This window comes from Uloborus diversus, chromosome 8 (assembly GCF_026930045.1).
Source record: "Uloborus diversus isolate 005 chromosome 8, Udiv.v.3.1, whole genome shotgun sequence".
Classification (NCBI taxonomy): Eukaryota; Metazoa; Arthropoda; class Arachnida; order Araneae; family Uloboridae; genus Uloborus; species Uloborus diversus.
Genome location: NC_072738.1, coordinates 78,948,451 through 78,976,426, shown reverse-complemented (window position 1 = coordinate 78,976,426; position 27,976 = coordinate 78,948,451). Strand labels below are relative to the sequence as shown.

Below are 27,976 nucleotides of genomic sequence, written 5' to 3'. Positions count from 1 at the left end.
CTTTAGGTACTGAATTTCGGAAATTAAGTTGACTCTAGAATTTTACAAAAATATGAAGGTGTTATTTTATGTAAAATATAATAGGTATTTTAAAAGCATGTCCGGATAGCAAATTAATGTATGGTATTTTTGTATTGTTTATGTTTAGGGTGTTCTGCTGAGACATCTTTACTTTTCATACATGGAAATAACGTTTTTTTTTTTGGCTCAAATAGTTATTGATTTTGGGGACGTTTTCCGCTTTATACATCGCAATTTGAATCGCTTTGCTCTTTTTTAGCAGAGTATGAGAAGTTTTTGTTCGATGAAATGCATGTTGGAAAATAGTTTTTATTTCTATTGGTACATATTTCATTGGTGAGATGTTATAGTAATTTGTTAATTTAAGCATTTTAAATACTTTCTAGTAATTGTTCTTTGTGTACAAAAACTTTCTAGTTTCTGGTATTTTTGAAGCATATATTCACAATGTTTTTTGTTGTGGTTTTATCTTGTTTTTATATATATTGTGTTCTGAAGTGCTTTGATTTTGTTTTTTTATCTGAATTTTTCCTGTTGGTGCTAAAAAAGTATCGCTAAGAACGATGTATGACATATGTCGTCATACATCGTTTTCTTGGCACCAACAGGAAAAAGTCGCATAGGGTAGAGGTATATGACATTAGTTACTTAGACCTTTTCTTTTTGTACATTACGACTGGATTAACTACCAAGACAACTAATTTCAGTTCCATTCATAACTCAAAGGAATGCTATTAGATGTGTAATAGGTGACAAAAAAAAAGCTTATCCTTTTAATGGTTTTTGCATATAAGTTTTACATGATGTTTTAACGAAAATTCTTTTTTAAATCATTGATTAAAGTACAATAAATTAATGATCAAATATATGCACTAAAATTTTAAAACTTGTATAATTTCTTTCCTTAATTCATTTTTATAATATAATACATTCTGTAACTCAAAAACTTGTCATTTGTTGCATTTAAGTCAATTATTGCACTATATTTTGAACACTTTCTCTTTCATAGAAGCATAAACGTTGAAAAATTGGGTTACTATTATGGGGGGAGAAAAAAAACTCATGCGCACAAATTGAAATTTTTAATAAAAAATTCAACTTCTGTGTAACTAGATTAGAATCAGCTGTATAAATAAGTTACATATATATTTATACTTGAATGTTACCGCCCCCCCCCCCCCCGCCCCATTGAATAAATCTTCAATATAAAACATATCTTTGCCACATTTTGTTCTGTTTTTGATATTTTCTCACAAAACAGTTTTTCTAAAAATGTAGTTTTGGACAGGACAGTAAAAATCGGCATTTACTGTGGTTTTTACCGTAGTGTCCAAAACCTTGCTAATCCTGGAAGGGAGTTGGTGGAGAAAAGGGTATCTTTAAATATAAGCACACTAAACAGTTGTTACTAAGTTTACAAATAGCGAAATACCGAATAACTTTTGATATTCAATTATCATATTTTTAAAAAATTGAAGTGGCGGGCAAAGAAAGAGCCACAGCATGACTTGAAACTACACAAGACTGAAGATACTTCCCTTCAGGGCAAAGCATTCTTCAATCAATATGCTTTATATTGCTTATTGTTGCATTAAGCTATTTTAAATTCGCACAAAAAAAGGCAAAACTCAGCCCCTCTGGAATGATCGGCACAATTAAATCAGCACCTGTTTCTGTGTAGGTGCTGGTTTCTTAAACTTTTAAAAGTACACTAAAAAAAGCAGAGTTTGCTATAGAATAGGACTTTATTTCCATTCTATAAAATAATAGCAAGGGTTCTTATTAAGCAATGCAGATTTAACAGGTTGGCAAAACCAGGTTGAAATATTGGCGATTTGCAATTTTTGTGTTAGGTGTTTGGTTTGATTAGGTTTTTTGGCGCAAGAGGCTTAGTAGGTAATACTGCATCAAACAATTGTTAAATAGTGGAAAAAAAGAGCCAAAAAAGTGGGTTTTACTAAGGAGCAAAGGACATTAAACTTCCAGAATTTTGAAATATTTGCGAAAATAAACACATAAACGAAGTTTTAAATTTTGAAAGACGGGCCAAAAGGAATATCTGAGAAACAATTTTGAGCAATAGGTATAAAAAATGTTAACAACAAAATAAAGACAAGACAATAACAAGGACATAATAACGAACACTAAATAAGAGACAAAAATCCAATCTCCTGAAGGAAGGGGAACGATTTAGGATGAGGTGTGTTCACTAGGGGTTCCTTCAAAGATGGATGGAGCCTGGACTTTTCATAAGAAAAAAAGTGGGCGAAATAGCAACCCTGACTACAGCAGACAAGTGTTAATATGACACTATAGACACACAGTCAAATCCCGTTCCAATAAAAGCACAAGGGAAATAATTTATCTTATCTTCAACAAAACTTTGTTATACTGATGTCATGAAGTGTTGACATTGTCTCCGAGTAGAGGGTCACAAAAATCTTTGCTAAGCTAATATTTTTGTAGTAGGGTCATTTTACGGTACTTTGGACAAATGTAGAGTCTGTAACATGATTTTTTTTTTTGCCATTTCTATTTAATTTACTGTTTGATTTACAAATTATTTTAATTTGAGTTGGTATGTTGGTAGGACAAACTCAAAATAAAACTATGTGCTAATCAAACAGTAAATTAAAAGGTTATGGCAAAGAAGGTCATATTACGGACTCTACATGTTTGTCCAAAATACCACGAAATGACCCAGTAATGAACTTGACTGAAAAGGGATTCAACTGCAATCCATTTCCATAACAGGGTTTGAATGTCTGAAAATCAAGATTTGAATTTACAAAAAATAGTATGGTTTTAAGAAGTAAAAAAATAAGTTTATGATTACATTATTTTACTGTTCAAGTTTTGTGTATATTATTGAACTTTGAGAAATGTTAGACACAAGTTTTACTGTTGCAGATTGAAAAGAAACAAATACATGAACATGAACACATGGATTAAAAATCAATAAATAAATTATATATATTAAATTTTTGACCTTATTCAAGACATACAACACTACTACCATTTTGATTAGTTTTCTGTGACGTTGTCGAAATGAAACATTTATTATACTGAGTCTCACTAACATTAACATTCTGTAAAATTTTTACTTGCTTATCAGTTAAAGCACTGTATTTCTTTTTCTTAAAAACAAAATGTCGCAAACTGCCATTTTTAGGGCCATCACAGATCCCAAAACCTAGCGATTCCAACTTTTTCAGGAAAGAGCGAGCAAAACTTGAAGTATATTTTTGCTCTTCATCGGAAGCAGTAGGGTTTGGGGTGAGTTTTAGTTGCACACACCGAGAAGGGGTGATCTCGCTAATATTATGCATTAAAAGCCTCTTGATGGAAGTCTTATGAGAACTTAGAAAATCTTCTTCAGACAAGTCATTAACAGAAGAATAAGGTGATCGAGAGAGAAGGGTAGGTTGAGCTGCTTCAGAATCATCAGCTACAGATACAGAAAGTGAAGATGGCAAGTTAAGACCAGTGGTAATGCTATTACCAGATGCATTGTTGACACTTTCAATGCCACTTATTACAGGATTGAAAGATGGTTCCTTATTGGCTACAGGCAGCCCTGCAGAGTGTACAGACACAATCAAAGGATCTGCATTAGTTACAGCCTTTTGCCCTAGAATGTTATTAAATTTGTCATTGGTATTAGGCATAGGTTTGTTAATAGTTAAATTTCGACGAACATTATTTATGGGAACAGTTGTAGCAGGTCTTACCATGGTATTAGGCTGAAAAGTTCTCCTTGGTGCCATGTTTCTAGGTGGAGTAACCATAGACTGCATCATGGGCCTTTGCATCATATGAGGTGATCTAGTCATGATTTGAGGAGTTCTTACTGTAACACCAGGGGATCTTATCATTGGAACAGGAGATCTCTGAATTGGAGCTGATGGCTGGCCACCAACAAGATCAATTGCTGGTGCTCGGACTTTTGGTTGAGAATTATCAATTGTAGTTTGCTCCATCAAAGCATGACGTTGTTCGATAATATGTCCTAGTAACTCCCGAGCATGCCACACTGTAGCTGCACTGATTTCAGTATTCCATGTTAAAGAACCAATTGGGAGTTTATAATTTATTGCATCTATAACATTATCTAATACATGTAGAATGCAACTAAGACGTCCAAGATAAGATAGAGCAGGTTGATAAACTTTAAGTGCACTTTTGCGAGCAATTTGTTTTGCTTTGTCTGTTAGTTCGTTATGAATTTGCCCAAATTTTTCACTGGCCTCGGCACTGAATTTATACACGATAGACTGACTATGGTGAAGTTTCATCAAGGATAAAAAAATTTCATATAATTTCTCAGTGTCTGGATGTTCTGAAAATTGCTCAAATTTTGCATGGCTCTCTTCTGAACAAACTGTCAAAAAGGTTTGAAAAAACATATCTTGGAAATTGGGAGCTGTATTCAAGGTTTGTTGAACAGCAGTAGGTGAAGATAAAACAGAGATATTTACCCTTGTTTTTGTCATCGTATTTCTGTTAACACGTGAATCAGTGAACCAAGACAAACCTGAATGTAATCGAAGCATAATGTCTATTTCTTCAGGTTTAAACATCAATTTATGAAGGGGCCAAGTGCTATTATAAATGGCCAAACCATGACCATTGCTTAATTTTAAAATATCGTGCAACTGATCCAAAGTAACCATATCAAAAAGGAACTTCCTTAAACACTCTTTTGAATCTTCTTCTTTACCAGCAGCCCACATTTCATTTTGCACCTTTAGAAGTATATGTTTCAAATGTTCCGCAACATCAACTCTTAAAAGAGATGTTGGTGTGATGACTAGAGTCCAAACAACAGCAGGTTCACGCCAAAGGCTAGATATTTCAACGTAACATTCTGTCCCCATACAAGCAGCTGCACAAGTCATTAAGGGGAAGAAAAATGATTTTTCTGTACATCCTAAACAATTAGAGTAAGTTGTGACAAATTCAGTGACATTTCTTGAACATACTTGCTTCAGGAGAAAAGGTACTGAAAGCGCCTTGCGAAATCTTCGCCCAAATTCCTTTGATGTCAGTCCTGAAGAGGTGGTGGCCATCTTTTGTTATCTGCAAATAATCGGCAAATGAAAATGGCAATATGTTTATAACATTGACAAGAATTCACATAAAAAGACTTTGATTTAAAGATTGTTAAAGAGTTATTTCACGGAGTTTTCCCTCTCATCTTCCAGATAAATTTAAGGTCCTTTTAAGATCAAATTGAACTTTTTAGATGCATTACTTGTGACATCTATAAAGCTGTTCTTCTGCTATACACAAAGGCCAAAAATTAGCAAACAAGGATTTCAGTAAGGCCATTACCTTATAGTGGCAGGTATCCATTAAAGCCAGTTGCTCTAAGAGTCAAATTTTGAAAGATTGTAATTGTTCAAAGTATACAAATTCTTGTTTTTTTTTTTTTTTTTTTTTTTTTGATCACCGGAGTAGATGCTTTTTAATAGAAATGTTGTATAAAATCCAATGACTCTCTGCTTTAAAAATATTCAAAAGTAACTATCAAAGAAAATAGCTTATTTTGTTGCTTTTAACAAATTATATTAATATCCCTAGTGAAATGCCAGTCCCCCCCCCCCCACTATTGGAATGCTTATTCAATTCCGCTTTCAATTGTTTATTCTTTTTGAAGAACATAAACTGATTCTGTAAATGTATCACACAGCTTTTTACACTTTGACTCATTTTTTGCCTTAAAATGTGCATTACAAGTTGGAGTGGAAATTTCTTCTTGAAAAATATTTTTTATAAAGTAGAATTATTTCTCCACATCTAAAATATATAATGTGACAATGGTATATATTATCACACACATGTATATATTATCACCAGGGGTCTGGCCAGAGGATATTTGAGTTCGTTAACTGACCCTTCACAAAAATCCGATCAACCAAAATTGACCTTTCACAAAATCCTGATAAACCAAAACAAACCCTTCACAAAATTCTGATAAACAAGAACGGATCTTTCACAAATTGTTTATTGAAAGAGCAATGAAAGCAAAATAACGTATATTGAACCTAAACCGATAATTTTTGGAACCTCTTTTAAAGTCAAATTAGAGGGATCAGCTTATACAAAATCTGCTAATTTTGCAAAGAAAAACAAGCTGATGTGTGCATCACATGACTTCCTTTTACTCCAATTGAATGTTATTTTCTCATTATTGGCAGTTTTTATATGATTCAATAGTTTACTGTCTAAATATCACCAACAGTGGTCAAATTGAAACTAGATTTAAAAAAAAAAAAAAAAAAAATTTAAATTTCGCCAAATTTGCTGCCAAGTTGGCGACCAAAAGACGAGCGATATTTCACCAAGTGTCCGCCAAATTATAACACCACTTGAGTTTACATCGAAATTAACAATAATTTCCCCCAAAAAAACGGCAAAAGACCCCCTTTGGAGCTTACGAATGCAACCAAAAAGGAAGGTGCACAACTAGACCCCACTAGGAGTCTACGTACCAAATTTCAACTTTCTAGGACATTCCGTTCTTGAGTTATGCGACATACATACACACATACAGACGTCACGAAAAAACTCGTTGTAATTAACTCGGGGATCGTCAAAATGGATATTTCGGGTGTCTGTACGTTCCTAGGCACATATCCACGTGTGGTCGGGTTGAAAAAAAAACTCAACATTCATTTAGGGGTGAGCAAAATGGAAATTAAGGCCGATTTTTGGGTGAAATTTTTTTTGCGAATACAATACTTCCTTTTTTGTAAAAGGAAGTAAAAAATCAGCACTCTTGTGATGCTCCTGCAAGCGATAAATTGCTACTGCCAAATAAATATAATGCTTATTGTTTGTTTATTGGAAAGAAATTAACAGCTGAAAATAAGTTTAGTTTTATCACAGCTAATTAGCAGTGGTGCTGTTGTAAACTTTTCTGAAAAGGCAGCATTAGTAAGCATTTTTCTCCCCCCCCCCCCCCCCCCGTTCATGATTTAATAAACAATAATAATAATATATATCAGCGAAATGAACTTAGAACTGCAAAAGGGATAGTAAGGGTGGGGAAAAAAATATGATCGCTTCAGATAGGGTTACCAACTTTAAAATTATCCCCATTTGGCGTCTGGCGTTAAACGTTTATAATGACTAGATTAGAAAATATTCTCATCATTTTACCAGCTTGTCAATATTTGCATTTTTATGGTGCGGTGCGATATTTAACTGTTATTTTGGAAGAAAATTATATGGGTTTGATTTTTCGATGCTAACAAGGATGATTAACTTTAAATAAACTCTTTTACTTGCCGTTTTTTTTCTTTAGATGTCTACATTTTGAAAAATACAATCTTTTAACATCTGATATGAGAAACATATTTTGTTCTTTTTTCAAGCTAACTACGCTTTAATAGGATGAAAATAAACGAAAAGTCTCTATTTTTGTTAGAACACTCATTTCAAGTTTTTAAAGCAAAATTAAATTATCTTTTATGAGTCAAAAATTAAAATACTGAATCAAATGCTTATTTTTTTTTTTGCTTCAACTGTGTCCACAGATATTAATGATATGTTTATCATAGCACTCTAAAATGCAATTTAAAAATAATTTTACCAAAAATATTTCTTTTACAAGCCGTTTTTATACTCTTGATGCCTTCACTTTGAGAATAGTGATATCTTTGCATCTGCTTTGGGAATCCGATTTTTTGAATTTTCGATGTTTAGTACGCTTTGTTAAGTGGTAAACAAATAAAATCTGATTTTACTTTTGTTAAAATCATGGAATTTATAAGTTTTAAACGAAATTCTGTGCTTTTTAGGAGTGTCTTGGGTCAAAAAGTTAAATGCTGAACCCTAGTCTGATTTTCTTTTCGTTTTTTTTTTGTTACAATTATTTTAAATGCTGTACAGAAATATTTCTAGTATAATTTAACATAATGTAGAATGGTAGATAAATATTGGTACTTAAGAGAGCGATACCCCGCTCCTCCGCCAAATACTAGAAAAACACCCCAGAATGATATTCTCAACATAGAAGAGGAAAACACTCAACTTTAAGTTTAAATGATGCAGTTTGTGCCCTCTCTAATTAACAAAAAAAAACGTTTTAACAAAAAAAAATTATTTTTTTTTTGCGAAATTATTCGATTTTTCACAAAAAACGGACCTTGTGAAAAATCCTGGACAGACCCCTGATCACATACAAGTAGTGATGTAAAATACCCGGGTATTTATTTTTTGGGGTAAATATCCAGGGTATATACCCAAAATAGGTATTTACCTGAGTATTTATTTCAAAAATTTATATTCAACTAAAATACTTTTCTGTATGTATTCCACTATGTATATATGTAACCAACCATAGACAAAACAAATTTTTGCCCAAAAATTGTATTTTGATCACATATTTAAAGAATTATTGTGTGAAACAACATAGCAATCTAATATGATATTCACATTAAATGTGTTGGATATGCCAACTCAATGTTGATAGCCTAACTTCAGATATAAAAAGCCATTCGACAGAAAGTAAAAAGCTTAACTGGTTACCAAAAAAAAGCAAACATCAATTTTTTTTAGGTCCTAGTCTTTTATAACCCAGTAATATGTCTCTGCATGACATCAAAATGTAACGAAATGTCAATAAAAATAGTTTGAATAAATTTTCATCATGAAGTACCGGGGAGCAAATGAAAATGAGCAAGGCAACAGAAAACAATATTTTGACTTGTTTTTTGCTTATTAATGTGAAAACTGTTTCTATATTTTCCACCTTATCACTTAAACAGCAATAAAATGAATAAATAACATCATGATATAAATGCATTTTTTTCAGTCTAGTTAACTGAAATTGAAAAGAAAAATCCTTGCAGTTGATAGAAACATGAATGATGAAGGTAGCATACACAGCTATTAAATAAATTTCTTTATCAAATTGAGGGCTTAAAGCAAAGAGCAATAGCCAATTGTAGTCAACTAGAAAGAGTAACATCAAATTATTTCAATTATAATGTGTTATTTCTTAAACATAAAACTTTTTGTCATTAAAGAAGTCTCTTAGTGGGCTAAGAAATTATAATTTTGAATAGTTAGTTACTTTTGACATGGATTACTTAAAAAAAAGGGGGTGACCCATATTTGCCCCATGTGTGACCAATAATTGCCCTGATCCAGGGTAATTCCTGGTCACTCATTTAATTTAAATAAAATAAATAATAATGTAATTTTAGGTAAGAGGATTATTTGAATAATTTCTAAATTTTGTAAGCTTACTCCATGCCAAATTAAATCATTTAATCTTTTATACTTAGGAAAATATTAAGATGTTATGGTATTTTGACCCATGTTTGCCCCGTCTGACCCTAATTTGAGTTATTTATTGACCAGTTAAAGAAAAAAGCTAAATACATTTATTTAAAATCTTTGAAGTATTTTATAATGCCGTTAAGAGTTAAGAAATACTATTAAAGTTCAAAATTCATTTTTTATGTTCATTGTCTGTGGTGAAGAACAAATATAAAAGAAGTTTAAATTGTAAAAGTATTTAAATTAATAATTTTTTAAAAAACTTCTTAGAAAATTTCAAAAAAACCCCAAAAGGAGATTAAATAATGGTTTTTTTTAAATGGGTTTTTTCAAAAAAACCCATTGGGTCCAATTCGGCCAACCCTGCTAGTGCCTCACAAATTGTCCTAAAAATTTTAGAAAATACCCCTTCAATCTCCAGATTTGAGCTTAATGTAACTTAGAGATATATGGAGGCTAGATTAGGAAAATACGGCTTTGAAACGAAAATAGAGCTAGAAGCACTAAGACTTGAAGTGTGGTTGAACACTTACACAGAAATTATGCAAAAAAAAAGAAAGAAAAAAGAATTAAATCTATTCCCAAACGTTTAAAAGGTGTTGTTACTGCATGATACTCTACTAAATAATAACTTAATAAAAATTTAGATTATTCAATAATATATAGACATTTTTTAAAGTGTACGAAGACTTTTTTGAGATAAAATTTCCGGCACTTTTTGGTTTTTGATTTTTAAAAAATTAAGTTTTAATATTTTTTAAAAATATTTCATGAAGTTTTGTCGAAAATTGATCATAGATCTTGTAATTAAATACCTATTCCGAAACATTAATTCTAACCAATGGTTAAGGCCCTATTTCATTGAAAGTCGTGGGTGTACAAACACTTTTGGGAGCCACTGTAGATATTTGAACTTGTTTGGGAGGTAAAAAAGGAGCCTCCTTCTCCTTAGTGCTCTCTAATGGGTTTTTGACCGAAAATGTACATTATTCGCAATCTATTACAACACTATTCACTTCTTCCAGTTGCCTGAAATTTTTGAATAATAGTTAGAAGAAAGTTACACAAAAATTAGATTACCAAAACATTAAACTTCACATAAAATTGGGTTACCACATCTATCTAACCATTCATTCTCTTCAAAAGAACGTTTTTAAGGACGATGTGTATAAACATTGAAAAAAGCATTAAATGGTAGGTATTTTCGTTTATATCACTCGAAACACGTTACATGAAACGAACAATTCAAATTAAAAATGACGATACACACTAAATTCTTACCGACTTCATTTAATTCAATAGCTTTTCCATTGGCCAAATATATTCACTTTTGACGCTTTCATTTAGAATGAGGTGATAGCAAATTCACTAATTGCTCTCAGCATAAAAATAATTGAAAATAATAGCTATGCAATGCACGAGATGATCGCCAAACTTGAATTATCAATAGATGATTGATGCAACATTGAACAGTAAAATGAAATGAGATGTTTCCTTAGAGTACTGTAAAAAAGTAGCTCAATTCACAAATTAAAAATTTGGCAAATTACTTCAGCTCATTTTATAATTTCTATTAAAATTAGTCTCTGTAGTACATGAGCCCGAGCCTTTTTCAAATTGTTTACAACCGGATATCGATAACGATTAAATTCAAGACCTCAAGGAACTCGCGTTAAAGTTTGAAGTACAAATTGGTTCAATAATTCGAAAATACTGTTAATGCTTACATGTAGTTGACGAAACAAATAAAGAAAACAACTTACACACTAAATTTAAGATTTCCATTTATAACATAAATAATACAACTTCTTGCCTTTGACCGTAAGTTGCGTTGAATTCATTGTTTACATATTTCAGTTAAGTTCTTACTTCTTCGTTTTAAAAGCAAAAAATGAATACCTTTCGTTTTCTGTCTTCTTTAAACAGGACTTCCTGTCTTCGTATAAATTGCTTTAAGTACTATCGTCCTGCGTGTCCTAAAAACTTGCCTTTCAACAATCAAACACGAATTGTAAGTTGGGAGAGTTTCGAAACCTTAAATAAACTATTGGCAGCGAAACAATACTGATTTTCCCGATAATGGTAGTCATTGAAAAAAGAAAAAAAACTCTGAATTTAAAAAATATCTAGCATTGAAAAAGCTGATCTTCTTTTAGCGCGCCATGTTTTCTTAACTTTAAAAAGTTCGTCATATAACTTTTGTTCATTGCTCCCTGGTATAAAATACAACATCTGAGTCAAAAGTAAATTCTGATAGGAAATTTCTGATAAGTTTACTGTCATTTCAAAATTTTTTAAAAGTCATTCATCAGTTCCTAAGCAAATCACTATAATTTCAAAGATTTGTTATAACTTTACTTTAAAGTCTGAGAATGTTCTTTAACAAGCTATTAATGCATACTAGAGAGCTTTACCCTCTGCGTTAGTTCAATGCGGTCTGCAGCAGGTGACAATTGATGCTCCAAAAACTTGTCAATTTAACATTTATTGTCCCCTTATCCTCTTTGGAAAATGGCCTGTCAGTAATTTTTGTGAAAGAAAAATTTTCGCCAAATGCTTATAGATACTTGTGGTGACCATAAAATGATGTTAAAATTTTTTATCCGGAATGTTTCCGAAATAGGTAGTAAAATTCAGCGATTGTTTGAAACTTTAAAAAGACAAAATAATGGAAGTTTTTGTGCTGTTGAAGGAATTGCCTAATTTAGTTGCCATATTATTTTACTAACAGAAGCTTTAAAGATTTTTTTAATGGCGATATTTTGCTTAAGAAAGTGGAAAAAGATTATTACATAGTCTTTTTGTTTTACAAAGACAGCTGAAAAAATTCAGCTATCGAAATCTTTCTGAAAAAAAAAGTAGGCGAGATTCCTGGTTGATAGTATAAGTATGTGTCCAATCAGCACAAATAAATAAAAAGCCCTTAAATTGCATTTAAGTTCTCTAAAAATGGAATATAATCAGCCAAATCCATTTATTATTTTTGAATCTTGTGGAAAAAAATCCTTGAATGGTCAGACAAAAAGCAGAAATGAAAAAGCAATTCTAGTCATAAACAGGGGGTTGAGATGATACACTAAATTAAATTGGGTTGGCCTTGGAACATGGAACTAAAAAGGTCATAACTATTTTTTTTTATTAAACTTCCAAATTTCAAACAGATGCCATTTCAGCAGAAAAACCGACACTTTTGATGGACAGATCGAAGCCTCAAAGCAACATTCAATAAGATATCTTAGTCTTATTTCTGGGATTATATGCCTTACTGTAGCTCTGAGTGAAGCTGAAAACTGGGAAATTCGGTTAGTAGCCAGTGGCCAGTAGACTCAGTTTTATTAGTAGCCATTCCCCAAAGCAGAACACTACTAAATTTCCGAGGTACGTCACAGAACAAATGCCTGAGCTGTAGAACAATTCTGTTCAAATGTGAGAACACTCGAATCCTCTGTAGAAATTCTACAGATTTCTGTAAAATTTCCTCAGAAACTGCAGATTTTCTACAAGTATTTTCCAACTCAAGACAGAATTTTGCAAATTCTTCAGATTTCTTTAAATTAGAAAAAAATTCTAAAATTCTCTCAAATTACAATGAATCGGGGGGAAAATGTTGAATTTCATAAGTCACCAGCCAGGAACTTTAGATATACTTTAAACTTAAAGAAATCTGCAAAATTTGTGCAAAATTCAATCTTGAGTTGGAACATATTTGTAGAAAATCTGCAGTTTGCAGATTTTCTGTAGAAATGTCATATTTAAAAAGATTAATGTTTCTAGCGTTTTTGGTCCCCCTTTTCCGAAATTTCTCTCAATTGATCTTCACCCCTTGCAATTTGCTCCATAAACGTATGTTTTGGAAACATACCAAAATTGAAACACTTCCATTGCCAAAGTTGCGTGTCTTGTTTGAGATTTCAATCCTTTTGCATCCTGAAAATATTTCAGTTGCTTAGAAAGTTTTGCAGTGTTTTATTATATGCAACCCTAACCCTCTCATTTTATTTAGTAATTTATTTATTTGTTAACATTATTTTAATTGCTCTTTCATGCCAGTAAAAGTCACCAAAAAAAGTGACATCTAGGTTTGGAATTTTATGAAATTTTGTAACAAATAAACAAATTAAAAAATCTGTATGGAACAATTTTGATTTTGGGGATTTGTGCAAAAGGTCACACAGGTTGCTTGTGTATGCAATGCTTGAAGTACTTGCAGAACAATTTTGGTCAAATGATTTTTCGTTGCAGAACATTGTTAAGTATTCTGCTTTGAGGGCCACTTTTTTAAACTGAAACTATGTTTCAAATTTTTATTAATAATGAAAAAAAATATTATCAGAATATTGCTCACACACAAGTAAGGTGACACAATTAAAAAGCATAAAATTTTACAGAACAGACAGAAAAAAATTAAACCTTTTAGTACAGTGCAAAACAAGGGAAAAATCCGGTTTTAGAGCATTAGTAAATCATTTTGCAAACCATAGGGACCTTTATGATGTTTTTCCTGTTGTAAGCAACACTTCAAACTGTTATATATTTTTAAATAAACTGCAAAATATGTGTTTTGAGTTGTTACTTTTTTTGTGCATGAGCAATATATTAAACATTGTTTTCTGTAACATGCCAACTAATGACCATGTCCTAGAAGATGTGTGCAAAATGCTTTTAGCTTTTAAAAATGACTAGTAAAAGACATTAAAAATCTTGCACAACATGTTTCAGTTTATTTCACCACATGATTGCTGAGCAATCATAGCAAGGCAAGTGGCACATGCAGGGTTCAAAGTGCACAAATGACCGTACACTGCTACAGCTGAATTTCTCTCTCTAGCGGTCTGGAAAAGAAATACATTGGGGTAGCTCGAAACAGAGGGAAGGAAATGTGGTTGAATTGGGAATGCAAGTAGAGTGACTGAGCAAGAGTGGCGACTGGGGTGGCGATCGATGACACATTTTTTAATCCCACTTTGCAACTTTAATCACCACGTGGCGAGTGGCGACCTCTAATTTTCTGCTTTATCTCTGAGGCAACGATATAAGGTTATAATGTACGGACTTTATGTGAAAATTGCATCTTAAATTGGAATGAAAAAAATAACTACCAATCTTTTTTTTTTTTTTTTTTTTGATCAGGATGGAGCGGATGAAATGTTGCTAAAGATTTGTTGATCTCCACTAATTAAAGCCTTTCAAAGATGCAACCTAGCTATCTATGATTCCGGGAAAATTTTGAATATTTTGATACCTGGTTGGTGACCATCAATTATCTGCTGTTCTCAAAGAATTCAAATTACTTACATGCATAAACAGATGCTGTCGGATTTCAATGTATATAACCGAGGTAGTGAGAAGCAAAGGGATGTCAGTGCCAAAATTAAAACTTTCGAGATAACCTGTACAAATAGTAGGAGAACCTCTCCTCTGCATTAGTGCAAGGGGTAGTAATTAAGGCCCAGGTAGGTTCTGGGCTATACAGCATCATTTAGAAAAAAATTTCAGTGAAAGCCTGCCCAGGATCTGAACTTCAAATGTGTTTTTCTCGAAACTTAAAAAAGTCCACTATATCCCTTTGTTTCTCACTGTCACAATTGTTACCGTAAAATGGTACAACTTTGTGCCAAGGGGGCAACAATGGGCCAGTGTTGCCATGGTGATGTATTTGCTCTCTAGTGGCCTGTTTTTTGAACTTACGAGCTCCAAAATATTCCCCAGGTAGTGTAACCATTTAGGTAGCTAAATATGTTTTATCCGAGATTGCCACTGTTGTTGTATATACCTTATATAACTTTGTCATTCTTGGTGCGTGATTCGAATCACTCATGAAAGAGCCAAAAGTGTCCTTTGGACAGACCACTTATACTATTTTCTAAGATCTGGGAAGTTCAGATTTGCTTTACTATTTTGTCAGTTATGAATTCAGATGCTTGTTGACTTAAAATGTTCATAGTTTTCGCAAGCTCTCACTATTTATCCAAAATGGGAATATTGGGATACAACAATGGGCCACCTAATTTTCACGGTTTTTAGTGGCTTGAAGCTTCATTTTATTCTCTGTAGGGATGCTTATGTCCTTTTTTATGTTCTTTATTGTAAATAATGGGAAGAAAAGACAGAAGAAAGCTTGGGGGTTGCACTATCACCCATATTCATGGGAGTTTTTGCAAAAGATGCTGACTGAAATCCGAACCAAATATAAACTGAGATAATTTTTTTAAATTGTTTATTTTGATGAGATTTGGAATATGAAATATGATTTAACATTTCAGTTTTCAAAATGTTTGTTGATCTCGTTTAAAACTTGTCAGACCTACGTGTTTTCTGAGACTAGGTATAGGTACCTAAGAGGTATAGTACCTTCTGAGAATAGGTAACTAGCCTTTAGTTGGTGAAATTTTTCTAGTTTTCAAATGTTTCAATGTCAAAACCTAGGCAGACGAAAAAGAACGTTATCCACATTTACCATGTTGAACTTTATTAATAACTCGAGACGACAAATGATGATTAAACCTTAAAAAGTTTCTTTAAAAAAGGAAATGATATACCAATAAAAAATTTTATGCAATTTCATGCAAAAGATAACTTGTAACCTCAAACAACAATAGGCCAGATCAAGTTTTGAATATGTTTTCTGGGTTAAAATGAAGTGGCCCATAGTTGTACCTGGTAGGGGTACAACCATGGGCCACGGGGGGAAAATTCCTCTTCCTCCTCTTTCCAACTTAGATTTTTTTTTGATCATTTCATTTGAAAGATGAGATGTATAGCTACAATTGCCAAAGTCCTTAAATATATAAATCGAAAATGTACAGGGAATTTTCATTGAAAACATCGGAAAGTGGCCCCTAGTTGGACCATTTTACAGTATGTGTTTTCTGTTGATCTTAAAAATTTATCGAAAATTGAGGAGTAAAATACATTATCAAGACTGGGTTTTATATTTTACTAAACCATACAAAGGACATTTCATCATATGTCAACTGTATGTAATCTGAAGGTTTGCTTTTTAACTGAAAATCTTTTTTCTTCCCAGATACACGTGTCTCGACATCTTCAGGCTGAAGAATTAAAGAAGGAACATTCTCAAATTTTTGTTTATGAAGGACCTATAAGAAGAAGAATAAAATCTGTCAAAATTATTTCTCTCACTTGCACCATGCTTGGTTTAACTATGTTTCCAAAAATTGTATATGATGTAGCTCAAACCAACCTGCTTTTTGGTTACTTCGCTGTAGTGGGCTCTCTTTTTTACTTTTCCACTCCTTTAATACTGCATTATATAACAAAAAGTTATGTTATAGAATTGTATTTCAATGCTGAAAATGACACTTTCACTGCAAAAACGTATAACATAGTAGCTATGTTACAAGATTTTCAATTTAAAGCTTCGGATGTAACGGTTCCAACTTTACCTGGACCTTTCACAACTATGCGGGCAAAAAATAAAGGATTATTTGTAGATTACAGGGCTGTAAAAGACCCTGATGCTTATGCTCACATGATGGGTCATGACAAGCCATTTGATTTCGAAGTATATGAAGAAAAACCTGAAGATAAATCATAGAAATTAGGTGATATTATGTGTTTGTAAAATTAAATTATTTGTTTTAACAAACTATGTTTGTTTCTTTGTGTTTAAAATTGTTTATTGTGATGAACATTAAATATTTTTAGATTTTTTAAATAAAGTACAGTGCTGGCCAAATTATTCGACTAAGACCGTTATAAAAGCAAATTCTTTATTGATTACATAACTATAGACACATTGCTTGCGTTCGATGAAGCTCACCGGTCAACCGGTGGGTTAACCGGTTATAAACCGCAGCGCTGTATCATCCATAAGTTACCATTTTAAGCTGTTGATTGGAGCACATGACCATTAGCTTTCACGTGATTAACTAACCGGTCGCTACCAGTCGAGCTCATCGAACGTAAGCATTAACGAACAGTGAAATAATTATCTAATATTTATTATGCATTCCCTTGTTCTTGATGAGCATTTTTAGTCTTTTTGGCATACTTTTTACAAGGTTTACACTATTTCTTAACTTTTTAAAAAAGGAGATAAAAAATTATTTATACTCACTATTATATATACTCACTAATTACCTAAAACTAACTTTAAATATAACAGAACACACTAATAAAAAGAACTAGTGAACTGTTCAAGCTGATTGAGGTTATGTTCCTGGTAGGTAGATAAACAAAGAACATAAACAAAAGCAGACAGTGCTGCCACCTGCAAACATTAAATTGTGCTAAAATAACGTAATAATCAGTGTACAGTATATAATGTACTGTAACAGTAAAATAAATAGTATTTTAGTACAAATAGTGAACAAAAAAAAACTCTTTAGTCTAATAATTTAGCCAGCACTGTAGGTAAAACTATTTGGTTGGAGCATGTTCTACACTTGCTTTGGAGTAAGCACATGTAATAAGATTTATCCATTCCACATGATTAATTAGAAGGGTGTTTGGCATTTTTCATCAATAAGCTCACCTCTTTTGCATTGAAAATCCTTGTAACACAGAAGTGCATGCAGTTCTCTGCAAATTTTTGCCTCTTTGCAATTTAACATTGCAATATAGTAGGCCCTTGTTTTACGCAGTTTAAATATTTGACACCTTTATTTTATTTTACGCATATGAGTTTCGGTTTTATGCGAATTTGGCAATGCAAACAGATAAAATTTTCCCCTCTTTCAAAATCCAAACTCCTAAAGATTTCAGATAGCACATAATAAAGTGCATTTTGGCATGCTAATAGAGCTTGGGCCACTGGAGACATTTTATTCAATTGGCTCTTTCCAGAAGTAAAGTTATTTAACCCACACAGTTCAAAGCTCACTGGAAGAAGAGCTTTTAGGAGTGACAAAGGAGGACAAAAGCAAAGAGGATACTGACATCTATGACACAGAACCAAACAAATGTTAACACTGAAAATTTTAAACTATTCCTTGAAAATAGAAATGATTTTTGTTGATTCACATCTTCATGATTTGTTAGTGAAGAAAGACAGCATCATGGAAGGAAGATTCTATCTTAGATTGATCATGGACGCGTTAATCCTCTGCTAAGAACTACAGAGAAAAATTCCTGATTGCCAAAAGACTATCATAGCCGGCTCCTTTTCATAAACACTAAATTAATTTGTGTTTTCTTTATAAACTTTGTGCATATAAATCAATATAAGTGTAAGTACACATTAAACTAATTATACAATTAGTCATCACTAGAATGAAGTTTTTTTTATCTACAGAACCTAACCCCTTTTTTAACACTAATATTAAGTCTTAATTTACACGGTTTTGATTTACGCAGCATTTCCGAGTAATGCAAAACGAAGGTCTACTGTATTTTCTTTAACTTTACCGCTATCTTTACTTTGACAGTTTTGTTTAGGACGTGATTATACGTCATAGTCATTGCAGTATAAACTATGGCCAATTTAAATTTCAAAACTATCACTGTCTTTTTTTCACTAATTCTAATTTGGTGGTCATTTTACATTTAATCAACGCAAAGGCTTTTTCAACTCTTTCAGAGTACAAAAGCATGGTACAGTGGCCACCGCTTATATGAATCACATTTGTTCTGAACAGTTCTGATTCCAAAAAACCGGTTGATTCAATAAAGCTAGATTTTGCTCTGTTTTTGACAATTTGATTTCATTAAAGCGGTTGATTTAATTAACAGGCATTCACTGTATACCCAAACGGGTGATACAACAAGTTTTAACCAATAACCCCTTGTTATAGTTAATGGAAAATAAAACAAACATTTTATTCAGTCAGTGAGAAACTGAATCTTATGTTGTAGCTTTTGGATTTAAAAAAAATAAATGAAAACCATTTCTGCTAAGATTTCTATCCATAGTAAAGTAGGTGCAGAGTTTCATTTTTTAATTTATTTTTTTCTAAATAGAATTATATTTTACAGACATTAAAGGTGGGTGGAAAAGTTTTGTTATTGGTTACTAGTTTATCATATGTTGTGTGCATAGATAAATATAGGAATAGTGTTCAATAAACAATCCAGGGATAGAGTTGACTACCTAATAAAGCAAATGCAAAACAAACGTCATGAAATTAAGATGAATTTATCTTATTCAAAAATAAATCTTGTAAGTATTCAAGCTTTTTATGGTCTTTATCTTTTAAAACAATAGTTTTATGAACGTGGAATGAAAATCTGCCAGTTAACAGCAGGGCGTGAAAGTTCTCAGTCTTTTGATGCCTTTTCAAAAAATTTTGAGACAAAACGATTAAATTTTAAACTTAAAAAATCAGCAAATGAATGAAGTCTGGGAACTATCTTTAGATAATAGGGTTTTTTCTATTTACTTTCTATTATCATTTAAAATTACTCATTACCTAATGATGAAAAATGAATTACTCTTGAGTAAAAATTAAGTGAATGTATTCAGTTCTGTATTCCAACTTGTTTACTTCCAAACTACATTTGCTCCCTGCCCCCTTCTCCAGCTTTTTTAATTAAAAAAATGTCAGTCTTGAGAATTTTTGCATCTTTCACCTCCTGCTTATTAACCTTTTCAGAATCAATGACAAGACACATAAATAAATGAATTTTATTTTAATTTGTTGTTACAAAACTTTTCATTAGTTGTAATCTGATTAAAACTCTTAATAGTACAAACATAATTATGTCACCACATTTGCCTCTAGGGAGCCAAGTTTCTAATATGGCAGAGTATGCAACTGCCTATGGCAGCAAATTTTATTTGATTACTAGTCCCCTGCTGCGACAAGCTAGTTCGCCTTTTTACGCCATTGGCCTTTTATGCAAGCAATCGTCTATGATGGCTGTTTGGCTTACTTGTCATTTGCCTTTTTATGCCAGGGTTGCAGCCTTCAACGGCTGCTTAGGTAAAATTGGCGGCGATATTAATCAATCTATATCTATCTATATCAATATTTGAATAAAATAATTTATAGATCTTTCTCCATTTCCATCGTTTGGAATTTTCCTAAAGGAGAAGGGGGGAGGCAAAAGGTGGACTCTAATGTAAATTTCATCGGGAAAATAACATAAAGCTCGGGTCGTTGTGGGGGAGGGGGCTATTGACCTCCCGTTGAAGTTCCTTAATTAACGGGCCTGTCTATTTCTTGCTGTGCATTTACCACTACTTTTATTGAAGTAAAATGCGCACAAATATTTGACGTAAAACATAGCGAAGCATCCAGAAAGAAAAAAAAAGTTGGAAAAATAAAGAAATGAAATTCCTGTTCGTAAAGAAAAAGCAAACGATTTCAGTTTGATCACGTGATCTGACGTCATAAGATAAGTTCGGAACTCAGTTGGCCGGCAAGTGTACAGTTTGCCTTGTGTTCTGCATTAAAAAAAATGTAAAAAAAAACTGTTGCGTATTTTTAAAAACTTTTTTCTTCTGAAGGGGGCGAAATATTTTTACTATTATAAACTGAAAGTTCAGAAATAAAGGGTTCTATACCTTTAGCAGGATGGGTTTCGAGAAAAACTAAACCCAGGAAAAACCAAAATAAAGGTTTTTTTTAAAATTCATAAAAAATACAAAAATTGCTTTATTTTCAAAAATTTTTCATTCGTCATATTTAAAATTAAATTTCCCACACTATAGTATAAAAACTATATTTTATGCGATTAGTTTGGGGTCTGTGAAGTAATTTAGGTGAGGTTTTTCTAATTAAAATATTAGAAATCGAAGCCCAAGTGCACATCTTCGGAAAAAATTGCACCTGCATACCAAATTTCATCTTTCTAGACCTTACTGTTTTCCCAGGAAGCGCGCCACACACACACAAACATCTTATATGTACTAGCCGCCTGCAGCGACCATCTACTTCGCCCTTTTACGCCATTTGCCTTTCTATGCTAGCAGCCACCTACGACCGCTGTTTGGCTAAATTGTTATTCACCTTTTCCATCGCTTATTTTACATTCAATATCCAAAGAATTTTAATAAGGAATATTACTGCTTAATTCTTTCCCCCATTTAAAAGTGTTGCATTTTTTTTTTTTTTTCTGTTCTCATCGGTACTGTGGAATAACTTTGAAGCTTCCTAATATTTAGGTGAATCTTTTTGTAAAATTAAGTTACCTGGTACTTCGGCTGAGCAACAGATATATTTGTTGTTACTTTTTCGTTATATGCAGTACTGTTGCCGGAAAAAATTAATGCCTTAATTTTTTGCCATGCTGAAACGGAACCTGAGATTTTTGGAATGGAAAAACATATCTAACTATTCCGCAGCTGAGAAATATCTTACAAAAGGAAGTATACTGGCTTTACACATCTAAACCTGAATAAGGTTTTTTTTTTATTTACTTTTCATATGCATATTTTCTTACTTTTAGATAGTTTAGTAATTTTTCCTTCAAAGAATATTACTTATCTTATGAAACATTTCAAATGTACATGAGTATGTCGTGCAGAGAGATCACCAGCAACTTTTTTAAATGAAGGAAGTCGTTTAAATGAATGAGTTGAATGAATGGATCATTCAAAAGAATGACAATGCCCACCTGTAGTTAAATGGTGTTATAATTACATAAAGTGATAATTTTAACATATAAATGAATGGAGAAAATTGCCACCCAGTGAATTTAATAACAATTTAATAACATTAACCGTGATCACATTAAGCAGAGACTACTGCATTAGTACAGTTATGACCCCCTATTCTAATTTGCATGCGCATATTTGAATAACGACCTTCTTCCATAACCAGAAACTAGAGCTACCATAGAATCAAAGTAGGTTTGGCTCTTTTTTTTAAACATAAAGATACAGCAGAGTTCAGGTTACCTGAGGGCTGGCTTATAGCCAAATTTAACACTGCATGTTTTGTGTGTTTACAAACAATATCTGTCAAAATGTATGCAGTTAACTTTTTAGAAACATCTAGAGGTTGATTGCAAAATGTTCAATTTTTTTAAAGATAAGAATGAAAAAAAAAATTTTTTTTTTGAACTGTAATTCATTTTAATTGTTTACAAAATTTCACAAAAAGCAAACAAAAATAATGAAGTAAAATACATGCACTTAATTCATTTGCAGTGAGCCAAAAATTGAGTTTAGTTTTGAGAATGAGTGGATGTATATTTTGCGTTAAAATGTTCACTACAAGAATGCAATAACTTTTAATAGTAGGGGAATATAAAGCAAAGTGAAATAGTTAAGATAAAATTTTCATTTTTGGCAATAAATTTGCACTTTCAAAAAAAGGTGGAAATTTTTCCCTTTTTAAAATAAACTAATTAATTATTGTATGATGAAAAATAAATGATCAAGTAAAAGAGGGAATGAATAAAAAAAATGAATGAATGAATGAATAAATAACTGCAAAAAGAAATGTATATGAATGAATAAATAAAGGAATACGTAAAAGATATAGAAATGATTGAGTGAGTAAACAAAATGAATTATTTTACTTCGCCCCGCATGTACTTTACTAATTGTACAATTTTTTTTTAAAAAAATACAAAAACAAGCTTAATATTAAATATAAATCCAAGAACTTTATCATTTTATAATAATAAAAATAATTTTTGACTTACAACAAAATATTACTATATGAGTATCAATTATTGAAAATTGCATGTATCATCATGTGCTTTAATCTTCAGCGGTATTTTCTCCCTGACTGGAATAGACTACATGTAATACTCCACAGTTAAAATACAGTCAAACCCTGCTATAGCGAACCTGGGACCTGGTTGTAGCAAACCTTTCAAATGCTCCCAATGGAAGCCCTATGTTGCTAATATGTTTTCAAACGCATATAACAAGCCCTAAATGCTGCAAAATCGGCTATAGTGATCCAAATATTTCAAAAATTTTCAACTTTTTACAGAATTTGTCTCTGTCCTTACCAACTTTTCCATATGCTAAAACCATCTTCAGGAATAGTTACCCCCCTTTTCACCGGAATATCCTGGTCCAAACCACACTTCACCTACTGTTCCTCTCAAAATATTGCATTGTGAACTTCAGTGACCATAGCTAAATTACAAAATTAGGGAAGCAAAAAAAAAGGGAAATACTGCAGTTACTATCTGGTAGAACTGTAACTATAAGGCAGCTGTCAGTGTTATGAGCAAACTAGATAAGCAAGTTGTAAATTTGTTTGCAATAGTTCATAAAAAAAATCCACGAAACATACACAAAAGCTTGTAACCAAAAACAACATTTTACTACTCATATTATGGAAAGGTAAAAAGATACATTTCTATAATTTGTTAATTACTGAGTGCAATAATATTTTGCTCAATGTTATCCTTTTCACTTAAAAGTATCTTAGCAAGCGTGAACTTATTTTCGAAAAATCGGATGTAGCAAACGCTTGATTATAGCGATCTCCTAAACCAGTCCTCTGAGGGTTAGTTACAGCGGGGTTTGACTGTATTACCAGATAGGTGGCACTAAAAGCAGAGTAAATATTTCACCATTTCACTTTGCTCCGCTATTTCACTTTGCCCCACATTCCCCTACTTAAACATGCTTTTGTAGTTAATTCAAACCAATACACATTTTTATGGGCATGATAATCAAGTTCTGCAAAATATACTTAGGGTACTGAAGGACAAAAGGTTCACAAAAGTAAAGGCTCACCATCATACAGCAGACTTTGGTAGATGTTTTACTAAGTACAAAGTCACAGACATATCTTTTTCAAATACATTTTTGTAAAAAATATAAGGCTTTTAGGTGTGCTTCAACAAAAGATTTAAGCACACCTTATATGAAGAAAAATATGTTTAAGAAGATATGTTTATAACGATTTTAAAAACATTTTTGTTTAAGGCATATTGCAAAGGCATGAGTTTAAAAATGGACGGATGTTTTTTGTACTGCATTTTACTACAAATTATTCTCAGCATTTTAATATTACATTGATCATTATCACAAAAATGTAAATTTAATAGTAATGTAAGCACCAAATACCTAAAAAACATAGCAAATGCATATTGCTTTTTAAATCTTTTAAAATCTAGAAGTTTTGAACAACATACTTCAAAAAAATAAAGGCATATGTTTACATGAATGGAATCTATATACATATGAAGCAAGGGCGCCCATATAGGGGGGTTCAATCCTCCCCCCTTAGATATTAGAAGTTTCTTGCTTTTAGTGCTTTTTTCTTTGCAAAAATGTAAAAACATTTCTACTCCAGCCATTTACGAATAATTTGTTAAAAAATGTCAAACTTTAAAAACTCTAATCTGTACTGAAATCAGTTTCTATGAGGAAAATATCTGAGCCCCCCCCCCTTAAAATTTTGCATATGGGCGCCCATGATATGAAGTTCACTAAGAAGACACTTTTTTAGTAAAAATGTTTCCAAAATCAAATGACTAGACATAAGGAATAAAAGTTATATGTTCTTAAAAATGAACTTATCAAAGATTGCCAAATAGAAACAAGCAGAAAGAAAAAAAAATACATATTAACTTGTGATGTAACTAAATACAAAAATGTGATTTGACATTAAAAAAATGCAAAAAAAGAAATACAAAGACATAAGAGGCATAAATAAAATGAGCTATAAATTAGTTGAATTAAAATCATCGGTCAAACCAGCAGACTAGAATAGGCAATTAATGGTGCAATACAACAATAAAATCTAGCAAAGAATTTTTTTAACATTGATAATACTTTTAAGCAGATGGCTATTATAAATAACAAGCAAATAATAAACCAAATGTTTCAAATTAACTTTTCCGTGCTGAAAACACAAAAAATATTGCACATAGTTTGAGCAACTTTAAAAAATTTCATTACATGTACAAGCTCTGATCAAAAATTTTGAAAATGGAAGAGAAAAAAATTAGAGTTTTCAAGTTATCAAGGTTTTTGAAAACCTTACCACTATTAACTCTCACAATTACACACATACGTTATGTACTACATTTATGTACTATAGGACCTCTTTGCATAATAATTACTAAATTTGAAATTTATTTACATCCTTGTTTTGATGTGACAGTATCAAGTATTTAGTTTTTTGACTGGTTACTAGACATTGTTAGCTGCTTCAGAATAAGCATATTTCCAAATTTTCGTTTTTCAAGTTTCTTCCATCTTGGATTTTCAAAATAACTAGATGTTTTTTTTCCCCCTTTTGTGGAAAGTACTGGAAGGAATTTTGAAATGAACAGCAATTTAGACTTGATTCTTTCATCTACAAACTTAAACATTCTTATTTCATCTTCAATCAATAGTAGCACATTCAAAAGCTTTTGGTAAGCCACTTTGTAGGGGTTAAAAAATCAGAATGATGAGGATGAGTTTTCTGTTTTGTTCTCGCTTAAAAACTGATGAAAACTTGACCCCCAGTCCTGAAAGTGGGCAACGTTTATCCGAAGAAAAGCACAAAGAATCAAAGCACTGAGATAATACAGACCACAGCTCCCCTTCATACTAGTGATTCCTATTACCTTGTCCCTATTCCCTATTCTTAAAATTTCCAAGAAAAAAGATCAAGAACTACAATTGTCTCCAGAACTGGTTCTACTACAAAAATTGCCAAGAAAAGTAACAATTGAAACTTGTTTCTGAGCAAAAATTTATGACATAATTAAGGGTTTCAAAAATTTAATTTCGAGATAACTATGGAAAATACATAGGAGTTTGCATTAAAAATGCAAGGGAATTTTTTTTTTTTTTTTTTTGAGATAAGGAGATTAGAGACATTAAGATTTGACTCTATATCCATTATTATATTCATAGTGTGACTTCTCTTTAACATTTCGTACATCCAGTTCCATTCCGCAATAAGTGCAAAATTTCAATTTTAGGTTTTATGGCGTTACTGCAGGGCTAACATATTGGACATTGAAATGCAATACAATCAAGCTTCATAACTGTATATTTTATACATTATTGCTCTAGTCTCTATACATTGCTTCTCTGTCATCTCATGTCAGTCCCCACGATCTTTCTTATTTCTTTATCAATCCCTTATCCCTAGGCCTCATTTTAAAGCTTATCTTGCCAGTTAACCAGCTAATGACGAGAAATACACTAGCAGTCTAAAAATGCATTGCTTCTGTTAAATTTGAGATTTAAAGTCATCTAAGAAGAGTCCTTTAATGGATTATAAATTTCTTCTTGAATTATCAGAAAAGAGAACTGAGCAGCTCAGTCAATAAAGCATTCAACTTTCAATCGAATGGCCCCGAGGTCAGGCCTTTGTTCAAGTGGCCTGCTGTTATAGTATTTTTAAAGTTTACCTATAAGATCGTAGGCGTTAAAATTAATGCAGCAGGAATGCTCTTTGCTGTTTTGACTCCTTGATTCAGCCTTCACTAAAAATACTGAACCATGACAGATTATACATTTTCAGTCATTATGGTAATGTAGTTAGTGAGTTATCGAGTCCAGTAATTTTTTACCTAGTGAATTTGAATTTTTATGTTGGCTGTTTTTACGTGATATTTTTATCATGTAAAAATAGCATGTTTAAGCCCTTAAAAAGCTAGACACTAAGAACTTTACCCAAAGTTTGAGGGATAATTAGAACACCCCTCAATTCTTCTCATTTTAAGTATATTTCATATTCTAAAACAAGACTTATTTTCATTTTAAAAGTATTGTATGTGGTTTCCTGGAATAGAAGTTACATAAAGTTAACAATAGACAATATTTTTGTGAAGAAAATTAATAAATTTCAGAGTTTAAAGGGATAAAGTGAAGGTTATCTTTCTTTATAAAACATTGTCTCTTTTGTAATTAGTTATTTGAGCAGAAACGAGTGAAAACTTTTTTTATATATTCAAATGAATAATGAGTTAATTTTTTTTACTACTATTACTTTTTTATTATTCTCTGTACTTTCTGGCAGTTTTAATAGCTTTTTGGACCACAATAGATTGGGAAAGTTCTGAAAAGTTGATGTACGCTAGTTTTAGAACTACTTTTAGTCTAAGCTTTTAAATGTTTTTGCGAAATTTTCAGAACTTAATTCATTAATAAATGCTGCAATCAACATGGAAAAAACACACCTGGGGCTGATTAATATAAATATGAAGTTTTGGGATTTTAAAAAAGCCCAAAGAGGTCTAAATTTAAGTTTTGAGGCATAAAAATGTACTTTTCTACATATTGATGGGGAATTTTATGCTTTTTTTTTGCCTGATTGCTGAATATGTCTCACTAGGCACAACATTTATTTTTGAGGTAGATCATGTAAAGTCGGCCACTGCATTGAATGCACATCATTTGTTAGCTGCAAGCTAACAAATGATAAGAAAAAGACTTACAATTCAAACACAATTACATCAATATGTCACTATATTTATAAAATATTTGATTTTTGTTGCTCATTTTCACCAAAGCTGATATTCAAAAAACATATTGAAACAACTCCAATGCACAAATCTCAGTTCCATCAATAACGTTAATAAGAATTTTGATAAACTTAATAAATTATAGTAGTTAATTTATTTTAAAGTAAAATATGTAGTTTTTTTCCCCTTCTAATTATAACAATGATGGTCATTTTTAATCAGAGTTTGTACATGTGGTATGAAAATAATTTTTTTAGCAAAGTATTGACAATTATGACTAAGCTAAAGTAAAAGGTGTTACATATTTTAAGTACAGAAATAGCTCATTTAGTATTCTTAAGCACAGCTCTAAAGTATTGCATTAAATGAATCCACACAA

General features: G+C 31.8%; 2 protein-coding genes across 2 annotated transcripts; one reads left to right on the top strand and one right to left on the bottom strand.

The window, feature by feature from the left end:
• Positions 1-3,011: 3,011 nt before the first annotated feature.
• On the bottom strand, positions 3,012-4,375 carry LOC129228440 (uncharacterized). The gene has a single exon (XM_054863121.1). It carries the CDS (start codon positions 4,314-4,316, stop codon positions 3,012-3,014), a length of 1,305 nt encoding a protein of 434 aa, XP_054719096.1. The 5' UTR covers positions 4,317-4,375.
• Positions 4,376-11,138: 6,763 nt separating this feature from the next.
• On the top strand, positions 11,139-16,978 carry LOC129227699 (transmembrane protein 70, mitochondrial-like). Its single transcript, XM_054862300.1, has 2 exons — positions 11,139-11,323; positions 16,340-16,978. The coding sequence occupies exons 1-2, from the start codon at positions 11,204-11,206 to the stop codon at positions 16,868-16,870; spliced, it is 651 nt and encodes a 216-aa protein (XP_054718275.1). The 5' UTR covers positions 11,139-11,203; the 3' UTR covers positions 16,871-16,978.
• Positions 16,979-27,976: the final 10,998 nt, after the last annotated feature.

Coding starts and splice junctions, on each gene's coding strand:
- LOC129228440 (XM_054863121.1), bottom strand. CDS start 4,316: ATGAAACTTCACCATAGTCAGTCTATCGTGTATAAATTCAGTGCCGAG.
- LOC129227699 (XM_054862300.1), top strand. CDS start 11,204: ATGAATACCTTTCGTTTTCTGTCTTCTTTAAACAGGACTTCCTGTCTT. Junction 11,324..16,339: donor TCAACAATCAAACACGAATT/GTAAGTTGGGAG, acceptor TTTTCTTCCCAG/ATACACGTGTCTCGACATCT.